General features: G+C 38.0%; 1 protein-coding gene across 1 annotated transcript; it reads left to right on the top strand.

Annotated features, from left to right (window-relative positions):
* The first annotated feature begins 2,863 nt into the window (after nt 1–2,863).
* LOC140232994 (cytochrome P450 3A24-like) lies at nt 2,864–9,819 on the top strand. The gene is made up of 9 exons (XM_072313101.1): nt 2,864–2,974; nt 3,492–3,580; nt 4,053–4,201; nt 4,951–5,087; nt 6,142–6,327; nt 7,092–7,312; nt 8,370–8,507; nt 9,159–9,321; nt 9,548–9,819. Exons 1-9 carry the CDS (start codon nt 2,966–2,968, stop codon nt 9,626–9,628), a joined length of 1,173 nt encoding a protein of 390 aa, XP_072169202.1. The 5' UTR covers nt 2,864–2,965; the 3' UTR covers nt 9,629–9,819.
* Nucleotides 9,820–13,195: the final 3,376 nt, after the last annotated feature.

Below are 13,195 nucleotides of genomic sequence, written 5' to 3'. Positions count from 1 at the left end.
CTATTTCTATGGTAAGGATTTCATTAGCTAAGATTTGCCAATCTCTCATGTAAATAAGATCTTCGAAGACACGCCCATTTTCTTCCCGGTAGACCCCTGTCAAATTGTTTTAGAACTGAAATACCTCTACCTATATAACCTGTAATTTGTGTTTTTTTTTTTTTCAGGGTATCGCATCCGCGCATGTTTGCTTCGCAAAAGAACATGGCCGAGTTTACGGGTAGGTTGGCCAGACACTATTACATGTCTACAGACGACCTCGTTTATCGTAGTGTGCACACTCAATTCTGAGGAAAAAGACCATAAATAGCATTGTTATGCTGATGATTCGCTCTGTTGAAAACTGTGATAAAAATTCTATACAACAGCTTCCACAACAGTTGTAATCGATGCAATGTAATATTTATATATTTTGCGACTTGCCACAATGTCATCTCTTAAAAAGTTTTGTAGTTATCACCACCAGAACATAACCGCAGTTTATAAACGCTCCATTGTCCTTTTCACTTTTTGATAATCCAAGTAATACCTGGAGACAGTTTATAGTCACGTCCGATAATTGTGCCAAATTGACACCTTTTGCATCAAACAAGTCTAGTCGTAAGAAATATACATCCTTTTGAATAAAATATTCAGCTTCATTCCCATCCAAGCCATCTCACATTAGTCCATTATTTAATTTATCTGATTTTAGTCACATTAGTCATCATCTCTAATTAGTTCATAACGGACAGTGTCGGGCGTTTATTTTTGAAAGAGATTGAATATTTTGATGTAAGATAACTTGTATCAAATGTTGTATGTATTCTAATTGTCATCATAATCATCTCCACCCGACAGCTTGTTTTTGCAATCGGCTTGAGATATTTTCACTTAAGCATATATATTCGATCATATAAAATACAAATATGGACTGTTTTTCGCGGGATTGTGTATCATTTGGATCTCCATGCTATGATCCGAGGAACTTTATGCTCCGATGGTCATAGCATCTAGTTGAGATTCCAAGCCTCGAATAAAAGCAGTCTATATCTTTTTATATACTGAATAGAATTAACTGAAATTTTACTTGGTCTATCGCTATTTCGCTGGCCAGTTCACACATCAGACCCTGCCACAAAAGGGGGGGGGGGTCTTAATAGCATTATTGGGCAGTTAGAGTACTATGAATATGCAATTAATTGTTGAATTTATGCCTCCGATTTTAGCCAATTAGAATTGAGAATTCATCAAATGAGGTGGGCCTAAATAATTGTGCATAATGATGGCTTGCATAGTACCTACACGAATGAATTTAAAGTAGTTCCTATGTCTCTATAACTTATACGACACTATTGCGCACATTATAGCTAACACACAAGCGCTTACACACCCACCCCACGTATAGTTACATCGTTTCTTTGTGATGACACTACCTGAACCATGTGTGTATCTGTAAGATATACAATATACGTGTGCACGCAAAGAGACATGTTATATACATGTATCTATATTTATATATTCATCATCTATATATTCATAGTCATGTATAATAAATATCTATATAACATACTAAGTAACGTGTTTCGAAAAATCATTTGTGTTATTAATGTTCACTTTTCTATTCATGAACTAATATAGGTTCTATGACATTCGTCGTCCTGTGCTAGTCTGTGGCGACCCTGACATGGCCAGGCAAGTCATGATTAAGAGCTTCAATTCCTTCGTTAACAGACGAGTAAGTTTGCTCCTTCATTTGCACACACACACACACACACACACAATAATATAATATAATTATATATATATATATATATATATATATATATATATATATATATATAATGGTATTATTATCCGCGTGTTGGAATAAGAGCATGAAGACGATGAAGACAAACAAGTTGACATAATGCGTTAGAATCCAACTTCATTTATTTGTAAACCAAATTTTCGACCCTTGCACGGATCTTCCTCTGTTACCCTGAGGAAGATCCGTGCAAGGGTCGAAAATTTGGTTTACAAATAAATGAAGTTGGATTCTAATGCATTATGTCAACTTGTTTGTCTTCATCGTCTATATATATATATATATATATATATATATATATATGTTTATAAATATATCATTTATCCATGGACATAGGCTGTATTACATTCGTCGTTCTGTTCTAGTCTGTGGCGACCCTGGCATGATGGCTAGGCAGGTCATGATTAAGAGCTTCGTTATTATACAGTATATCATATCTCACTTACGTGTATATATACACGTGTATACAAATATATATATACAAATATATATATATATATATATATATATATATATATATATATATACATATTTGGTGCTGATACTCGTTCCGTACGCCTCTGTCATCAATTTCATTTCATAAACAGACAATAAAGCTGAAGAAGACCGAAGGTCGAAAGCTTCCCACCAGCCGGTTTCCTGCAACATCTTTTGTCATCAGTAATTGTCTCGACTGTATATTTTACGGTTATCTAGCGCTTGTCTAATTTCAGTGGAAGTGGTGATTTCAGTTCCTTTAAACATTATTTTAGAGATGAACATTTACAGCAGTTCACTGCACAGTTTGTTCTTCACAAACATGTTAAGTAAACCTATATTCTGTGCTACTTTCCTTAAAATTGTTTTTTTTTCGCCGTTTTCCTTGAACACAATAATTTAAGTCTTTCCTCTCGTTTTGCTCTGTTACATTTTTCTTTCAACAGTATTTACCATCAGAACCATGACGTCTCTTAAATAGGAACAAAAATTTCTTGATCTCTAAAGTTTAATTTCTTGACAATATTTTTTCGCCTTTATCTCTCTAACTCTGCTTGCCTTTTGCCATTCCCAACCTCCGGGCCAAACCTTCAGACGACGGCACTGTGCAACAAGGAGTTCGAGGATGCCCTGAGGAATCTGAAGGATGATCATTGGCGAGACGTTCGTAATACTCTGACGTCTAACTTCAGCGGTGCAAAAATGAAACAGGTGCAGCAACGCGTACTGGTATCTGAATTTAAAATGCCGACATATCCTGTGTAAGACTTCGATTTCCCCGTAATTCAACATGTCCGCCAAAACTGTCGACTTATTTACACTCACACGACCACAGCAAGCACAGTGTATTTAAATGGCTAAAAGCAACAAATAATTACTTTATAACCATAATTTCAGGTTGATATGAACCACTACAAAGCGCAACCGAAGTTACATTGGAAATTAGTTTGACTCTTACATGCACATTATTATGTTGATTTTTGTTCGTTTAAGCGAAATGAAAACTGAAACGAATAAAAATCCTTCCAGTTCTTGCAAGATGTAGAATACAATACATCGCTTGATTGAAGTCTAAACACGATTCTTAACCTACGGCAATGAAAACACAATACGTATCGTTTTCGTTTTGCACTGTGTCTTTACAACTTTCCGTTTCAAAGCCTTCTTTTTCTAACATTCTTGACGTTTCAACTAAAGTTCCTTGTCTATGCTTTTTTTTTCTTTGTAGATGTCACACCACGTAACAGTTGGAGCCGATAGACTGCTGCGGAACATTGAAAATACTCAGAGAGCTAATGGCTACATTGAGTGTAAACAGTGAGTATAGTACTACGTTTAGGAATGATGGCATCTGTCTAGTTTCTTTTTTGTGTGTGTTCAAGAGGCAATATTGCAAGGTCGGCGTGATTGGAAATGCTGTTCCAAGCATTATTGATGCACCTGCAAATCCATAATTTTGTCCCATGCGGGAATTCCATTGGAAATTTTGCGATCCAAAGGAAGACTATTAGTGAGCCGGAGTTTGGTCACGTGACTGCCATGTCAATCATGTAGAATTTAATTCACGTGTCGGACGAAGATTAATTGAAGTGCATTTTTTTTTTTGTACGTAAATTCTGCTGAACTTTTGTCTTATATAGCTTAGAGGAAGAAATAATCATCCAGTCTAGTATCTCGATCGGATAACATAGAGAAAAATATTTTATCCAAGTTACACTGTAGTTTCGGATGGCGATGCAAAAAAGGTTGAATTGTTAAAGTGTTTGCACCATATTCCATTTTCTTCGAGATTATACGGGTCCTTCATTATGGACACCATAGCGAGCTGCGCGTTCGGTCTCGAGGTCGACTCCCAGGGTGACCAGGATCATCCGTTTGTCGCCATGGCCACGAAAGCCTTCCATTTCACTCCTTTCAATGTGGGACTGCTGATAAGCGGTAAGAAGTTGAAGTCTGTTGTAGGGGCCGGCGATATAGATAACTTTTCTATAGAGAGCTCGCGTGACCTTTGACCTTTGATACCGTGAGCACATATTAGTGAAAGGAATGGATGGAGGGATACTACAGAGAATTAAGCAAGTGTGTTTTTTTTTTTTTCTGTGACAGTTTTTCCACTTACAGATTGTGCGTAATACGGTGATGTGGATGTTTTTCATAAGATGGAAGGGGGTAGAATTCACTGAGATTTGTGGCCATATCGTTTGGTGCTTTCGTTTCTAGTGATACTGTGACAACTGCACAACTCATTTCCACTTGTTGGTTACATAATGTGACTGACGGGTTTTTATTGCTCATAGACTGAAAAAAACACGGCGGATTGTCTCTTCATGAAGTCATTCTCTATGTGTGAAATCTCTCACAGTTCTAACAACAATGAAAACGACAATACCCCAAGTTGTTATTGAGGTCTTACATGAACTCTGTGATGTCAACTCCTTTATTATTTTGAAATTGCTAAAAATTCTCAAAAACGAAAGAAAAAGACAGAAAAACGAAGACGCACAACATGCAAGCTGCCATTAATTTTTTTCTAATCATTATCATTATTTTTTGCTTATATTTATAATTAGTACTACCAAGGAGGTACGAGAGCCTCCTTGGTACTACTACTACTTATTATCATTATATTGACAATCACCATTGTGTTGTTACTATCATTATCACTATCTCATCACTGAAATCCCAAGGAGTTCTTCCCTGGACATCGCCAATATTGAAGTTTTTCAAGATTTTCTTGCTCCCTCAAGACGCGATGGAGTTTTTCCGTGATGTAACGCAACGAACCATAGCAATGAGGACAGCTCCGAACAAAGACAAGCAAAAGGTAATAAGAGTTGTTTGCTTGCAACAGGAGATTGTCAGGCTTTAACCTTTATTGTGCCAGGGAATTTGAACAGTGTGTACAATGCTCTCAGGTTTTCTTTGCCAATTGGCATGCATAGCATTCAAAGGCTTAACCAGCTTTTATAGAGTTTTATTTTGTCACATATTCCACTATATGAATTAGGCAATGGACACTAAAGTTAGTAATATAATGATTACACGAAGGCATTTTACAATTATTATATGATAATCAGTATTCAAGAGACCTTTAGTACACTGGAAAAAAACCCAAAAAAGTACCGGCACGTCTGAAGTAAATTTTCGGCAAGTGAAATAACGTGGAGTCAAAATATGAAGTTGAAGTCGAAAGAGTGTGTATGTGTGTGCGAGAAAGAGAAAGAGAGAGGGAGAGAGAGACAGACAGACAGACAGACAGACAGAGACAGTTCAATAGCTTCGCTTGTAAGTGTGAACAAGTTCAGCTTCACGACGGCAGTGTCGAACATTACATGAGAGTATATTCCACAGTGATACAAAATGCCCTTAATGAATACTCAAAAGAGTTCCTGATATAATTTAACAAAGTCGTTGATGTCTCGATTTGAAGAAATAACGGTGAGAACTATGATTATGAGGATAAGAACTTTATTTTTCTTGGAGGCACTATACAAAATGACAGCAATTAAAGAATAACCTGAGCAATACTCGCAACATTTTAAAGACGGCAGAATCATGTATTTTATTTGCAGTCGTGACACTACATATTGTATAGATATTATTAGAATTAGTTTTAAGTAGAAAAAGGGGAAATATGGTTTGAAATATCAAAAGAGCCGCTGCTTTCTCTCCCATCTTTTTTCTTCTCGCATTATATCGCAGTTCTTCAATTCGCACTCTTTAGTATATTATGATTGTGTCAAACTGTGGCGTAAACAGCAATGTGATCAACATGTAAGTCTTGGCTAATTGTCTTGGAAACTTTCTACTGTTCTACAGGATAACACGACTGTCTTTAATTTCCTTATGTTTGCATGAAACACCAATCTACCTACCAGAGAGCAGACTTCCTACAAATGATGATCGAAGCCCAAATAGGAAGCGAAGGGTCGGAGGCCGACGATGACGAAACTGGACACGAAGTCGACGTGCATGATAGCGTGTTCAAGGGACATGAAAGTGGGGAACGATGTCGCTCGATGAGATCAAAGATCAAACTGACAGATTCAGAAATTATAGCCCAGGTGAATCTTCTCATCTCAGCGTTGGTTATCATGATGTCCATGTTTGATCCCACCTCGCGGTAATAACTTGCATTTGAAAGGATAGTACGTCACATTCTCTCGGAACTACTACTACTGCTACTGCTACCAATAAAAATAATAATAATAATAATAGTAATAGTAATAGTAGTAGTAGTAGTAATAATAATAATAATAATAATGTTAATAATAAACACTATTATTATACATATAATGATAATATTACCATCGTTAACAATAATAGTATGATAGTGATAAAAATGATAAATAGCTGGATACACACCGATTGTGCGACGTTTCATATCAGTCATGTTAGAGCAGCTGTCATTATTTTGCTCAACATCAAAATTTAAAAAAGCAAAGATGAGAGACACGATTTAATATCCTAGGAAAGAGATTTTTGTCCAATTAAGGAATTAAGGAATTAAGCCATTTCAGATAGGTTTTGTGTGTCAAAGTGAAATATGAATATCGAAGAACATAAATCATGTCAATCAAATTCACCTCTAACATAATTTAGAACTCCGATATCGCGACATGACTAAAAGGTGAGTTCCACCAATCCCGCCACACATACACATAGGGATACAAACAATTTGCTGGCTCGCAAGCATACAAGCGCAAACAGTCTTTACAAGCGAAAGAAATAAGTAGAGAGACATAGCAAAGACATGTTCAAAGCTATCAAAAAAGAGACGTTATTTCTACACTTATTTCAAGTGTCAAGTTTGCTTTTGTCTTATCAGGCGATAATCTTCTTCGTCGCCGGTTACGACACGACTGGTTCCCTCCTCATCTATTCCTCCTACCTACTGGCCCTGCATCCAGACGTACAGGAGAAACTCATCACCGAGATCGACGAGTTACTGCCCTCTAGCGACGACGTCGACTACACCACCGTCTCGAAATTATCCTACCTAGATAACGTCATCTGCGAGACTCTGAGATGTTTTCCTCCGGTGGTTCTGTAAGTTTTAGGCAGAACGATCACTTCACAGATAAACCAGATAGAAACTAATGATATAATCAACACCATACGTACCAATTTCCAGTGTTATTAGGGTCAAGTCATGCAACACATCTTCATTTCTCCTCGCAAAGTGTTCATGAATATCATCATCACCATCACGCAGCTGTCTCGTAATTGGCCCGACGACCCCGGTTCATGTAAGCATGCAGCCGGCACTCCAGTCGGCATCAGCAGCGGCGTCTTGGTTTTTGCCTTCTGCGTCGGGATCAAAATCCCCTAAATCATCATCATAATTGTTTGAATTTGATGAACCAGTATCGTCTCCTCCTTCCTCCTCATTGTTGATTAGATTGTATAAGAATATTGCCCTCCATATTCCTTCAATTTACGAACGTAAGCAAGAGGGTTGAGATAGTTTGGGATCGAGCTACCATGCGCATATTGTTTAAAAAGGAAAGCGCGCACTACTGGTCTTTGGAGATTGGCGGAGAGCGTCATAGAAAGTCGTAGAAATTAGACCGATATTCTCAGGGAATATTGGTCCGACTGGAAGACACGTATTTGATGAATTTTATTCCATCATTAATTCTCGCTTTGGATAGCAATTATTAAAAAAAAAATTGGGATATCTGCATGAGTTATGACATTTCCTGTGCGAACATAACAAATTTAAGAAAATTGAAAATCACAGAAGTTTATCTGTTCCTGTCATGGGCATCGAGTTTCTTTTCACGTTGACCTAACCATAAGCCGACCACACTATCTATATACTCCATATCATATCTTCGATATTATCAAAGCCGTTCAGGTAATATTCATCTGATAATTGTTGATATTTTTAATGTGCTTATCTTAGTAGGCCTTTTTGCTATATACGTCGTACTACAAAACGGCATCTCAGGATGTTTCTACATGGCATGCATTAGAGAAGCTGTTCATCTTCTGGTGTTTGAATATTCGAGTAAATATTGGAAACTTGTGTATTCGTTTCATCATGGTTTGTGATACGTTACAAGTTCTGCATTCTGTTTGCTTATCACCTAATATCTGTCAGCCTCGACCGCATGTGCAATGAAACTTTTACCTACAATGGTGTAACCGTGGAAAGGGGCACGCAGGTTGTCATTCCGATGTACGCCATTCACCATGATCCGGAGCTGTGGCCCGAACCCGAGAAGTTTGACCCGGATAGGTATGCATGAAAATGTAAAGACTACTCAAACAAGCGAAAGCGATTACTAGGATTATAGTTGATGTAATACTGTTGCGTATATGCCGGGTAACATTTTTTGTGTACATCTGTGTTTGATAGGGGATGCAGCAGATCTTAAACTTTTTTTTTCTTTTGCTCACATCAATCGAATGAGAGTTCGTTTGCTTTAGATTGTCAGTGGCATGGATGTCAATGCGACATTTTAGTACATTTGTATGCCAAAAAAATAACAATGTTTACTATAATACAGTACTCGTAAAAGACTCGAAACAAGAAATTAATGCAAAGCTTAGATGCAGAACAAAGCCCACTACTTTTAGGATACTCCCTTTGATGTCAATGCACGTTTAGACATTCTTTTTTTAAAATATAATTTCAGCAGTGCTGAGTGTAAACAAAATAAAAACGAAAAACGAAACATAAAACACAAACGCCGAGTACAAATTTTAATAGTGAACGCGAAAATCGAGATGCGATTTTTTTTAGACTTTTTTTTTTTTTGAGGCGTTGAGCTGGGTGGAGGAAATAAGGTGGGAATCATAATGATTGGATATAGTGTTCAGAAGAATGAGAAACTGCAAGGATATATTATGCATGAGATCGACTGTATGTGTCTCGTTCGTCTGACAGATTCACGAAAGAGAGGCGCGAGAAGCGGCACCCTTTTGCTTGGATCCCGTTCGGCGCAGGGCCACGGAACTGCATCGGGATGAGGTTCGCCCTGATGGAGGCTAAGGTAGCCCTAGTCAGGGTGCTGCAGAAATACCGCTTTGAGACGTGTCTACAGACAAAGGTAAATTAATCGTGTCGCATACGACAAAGGCAGACAGAATCTTGTCCCTGTACTTTCAGGAGTAGAGAATATCATCACAATATAGGCTACATGTGAGATAATCCCATATGCCATTGTTTATCATGATTTTCAAACTAATCTACGTGTTCTAGCTTATGCATAATGCAATACATTACAATTTGCCAGTTCGATTAAATAGTTTTCAAACTGAATTGCTTCCTTACAGATTCCGGTTGAGATCGGGAAGGCGGGTCTAATCACCCCGTCGAAGGGCATGGCGCTGCGCGTCAACCAAAGGATCATGTAGCACGCAAACCGGCCAACGACCTTACCTATAGCGACTGAGGGTCATCGGAACGGATCTGGGGCCTAATTCGTTTGAGTTTCAGACAGGGATATCGGCATTCGGGCTTTATCATTATCATTATAAACCAGAAAACTATAGAAATGTATGTCTCTACTGATACACTCATATTTGCCAATATCTTCTCTGTTAGCGCCGCTATGATTTGGGCATTAAAGGAATAAAACGATTTGGTTATCTTGAGAAGGGGTAACTATATCAGATATACCCTACAACATTACCTGATGTGATCAAACTTCTCGGCAAAAGAATTTTCGGTCTTTAACTAGTTCTGAAGAGGTCCTCAACCTCTCCTCAGGACTGGTCTTCAGTGATTTCTAGCCCTAGGCATGAGGATTTTGAGTCGGCAACCAGTTGCTGCTGCTAAAATCTTTTCTAGAGTATCCGCGTCTACGTACAATTAGGATACTATAAATGCTGCTGCAGCCTTGATGTTTGACTGGTTTAAGACTACTCAGTCGGATGCTAAGTCATGTACTCCAACGTTCACCCATACGAACTTCAGACGACATTGATGACACTTTGCAGAATGATGGAAAATAATGTTTTGTAGTTGTGATAGGCATTTTCTGAGCTTCGTCATTTGCGAAAGACCTATCTCAAGACGCAAGCATAAAAGAGGTTCCGACAATTTTTGGAATATCTCGTATATTACTTCCGAGAGAGCAATCATTTCTCGACATAACATCCGCAAACTGTTCGCGTACTTCTTGAGACATTCTCATGAACGTTTGGTGCATCTTTGGGGGCAAATCCACACCTCGACTTCTGTATTCTATAAAGGGCATGGTTTTGAGGCGTCACACTTCATAGTGACTTCATTTCGTTCCGTTTACATGTATCAGGTTTTCTACAAATTACAATACATACATCTACACATCAAACAATAGTAGAACTCCCCCCCCCCAAAAAAAAAAAAAAAAAAAAAATTATAAAGAGAATGAAATAAACATAATAATTAAAGTTGCAGAATATGTGCTTAAATCAACCCGGAGTATCTGTTATTGAAAATTAAGATGATGTGGGTGAATCTACACACAGGCTTGTGAGGGTAGGACTTAAGAAAAGAAAAGAAAGGAAAAGAAAAGTCGGCAACAACAACAACAACAAGCGTACGTACACGAACTAACAAACAACAGTGAAATGAAAGACAGAGAGAGAGAGAGAGAGAGAGAGAGAGAGAGAGAAAGAAAGATGAAAGAGAATAGAACAAATCTCACTTTAACTCGAGACAATAGAGGTTTCCAACACAACTATTATGATCAATTAGGCATGGTAATATTGGAATGAGACAAAGACACAGAATGTTACATGCAATGCACAAAACTGCTCATGGAGTCAAAGGCTCTGTCACTAAAACTTGTTTGTATTTAAACATACAAATGATTTTTGTAGATGCACCATGTTAAAAATTTGAGATATGCCAGTTTTTTAGTTTAACTATACTTTTAAACGCAGAAGTGTACAATACAAAAGGAGTAAAGAGTGGACTGAAAATCCAGATGACATGAGGATTATCAGCTTTAATAATTTCAGGTTCCCTTAAAAAAACAGCGGTAGTTGCAGTCTAATATCTACCACACACCTAAGATAATTCCTGGTTATAAAGCTTGATTATATACGTTTGTGATGAGTACCATTGTTGTTTTTGATGAATAGCATTGTTGTTTTGTTTGTGTTTTTGTTTTATGTCAGTCTTTGTGCATGTTTGTATTCTCTACATGATCTGAATATATATTTTCTCTACATATGATTATTATTATTTTTTTTTTGATTTTGTACTCTGAATTAATTGTGGTGTATTTCTACAGTTACACTGTATGCACGGATTTGCAATCATTATCACTGGCTGAGCAAGTCACTCTTACCTCCGTCTTGAAATAAAATGAAAATAACAATGAAATCAAATTCGGACTCTACAGTAGTTTTATTTCAGATAACTTCGAGAGAAGACTGAGTATTTCGGTTCAAAATCTTCAGTCCCTTTAAAATTAAACTGATCATATTGAGGTTTGTCCGACATAGCAACAAGTACAGTTCGACCTCGATTATCCGGCCTCCTTTTATCCGGAAATCTCTATTATCCGGACGCGTTCACGCTGTGAAGGACTTTTTTTTTTCATCCAAAAATTCAGAAAAAAACAATGACTTTCATGGATCTATTTCACTAATTTCATAAGATGTGCATGATAGGTTTCTCAATATCTAATGAGGTAAAACATGTATGATTTTCACATAAAGATATACTTTATTTTTATGAAGAAGGGACTACAATTTTGCGCAGGCTAGCATAGATTACACCACCGTTGCGGAGCACGCTACCTGCCTAGCTGCCAGTGCACTGGGACGGCAGCTTGGACGGCAGCTACATTAACATTGTGTCTCCCATATCCGGCCAATTCGCTTATCCGGATGAGCGCCGGTCCCGACATGGCCGGATAATCGAGGTCGAACTGGAATACAAGTTTGTATATGCAAACTTGATTCCAACAACTGAATTTCAGGTCAGGTTAATGGAATAACTCGTCTCTATATTCCCAGGAATGATACATCCATAAATTTGAATACATTACGATAACTGCCTATTGACTGATCGGCGGTCAGCGATCTCCTTTGTTACTATTCAAATGGAACTCCAGGGGCCTGTTTTATGAAGACTTATTGATTATATAGTTGATTTCTATCATAAGTCTATGGCAGCCTGTGTGGTAAGAAAATTTATAATCGATTATATCTTTTGATAAAATGGGACCCACATCTTTAATTCTTTTTGACTGACAAACGCCAAAAAATAACAATGACAACAGCAACGCCTGTAATCCTTCACTCCCTGACGTCAATTTGTCGCATCCAGTCGTCCAGTTCACCTTTAATGGCGTCACGCACCGCTGAACGAATAGAGTTCAGGAATTCTTCTCCCTTCACGTATGGCTTTAAGACTGCGTCAGCAATGAATGCTTTGCCGTCATGCTTTCTCGGAGTCGGCACAATGGTGGGTCATCAGACTCTAGGCCTACCTTGTGCACTGTATTGAAACATGTAGCAAATACCCCAGCACATTGAATATACTCTGCATTATAAATTGTATATACATGCATTTAAGAAATCAATTCATTAATATTCGTATAAACGATATAATAGTGCCAGTTGATAACATATCCGCTGGGCAAGTTGCGTCCGCCGACATGTTTATAGTACAGTGGGAGAAAAGGTAAAGGTGTGTGCGGGGGGGGGGGGGGGGTGGAGGTGGGCGGAGTAGAGGAGGGGTACAGTTCCTCCAGACTCCCCCAGCCCCGGTTCCGCTGCCTGAGGATGACCTAGAAACTGTGCACAGCATCCCATGGCAGATAAAGCTTATCTGTCTTTGTAGGTCTACATCCTGTAGCTCTGGTTCAATACGACTAATTTGGGTTTCGTCATGGCTTGTATTGTTCGTTCACCTTTGATATGGGAAAATTATCTTCATTATTTTGTCCGGGCAAAGTCCACATTATTCTATACTATATGAAT

This window comes from Diadema setosum, chromosome 9, assembly GCF_964275005.1.
Source record: "Diadema setosum chromosome 9, eeDiaSeto1, whole genome shotgun sequence".
In the NCBI taxonomy this organism is placed as follows: Eukaryota; Metazoa; Echinodermata; class Echinoidea; order Diadematoida; family Diadematidae; genus Diadema; species Diadema setosum.
This window is presented reverse-complemented; position numbering and strand designations above follow the sequence as displayed.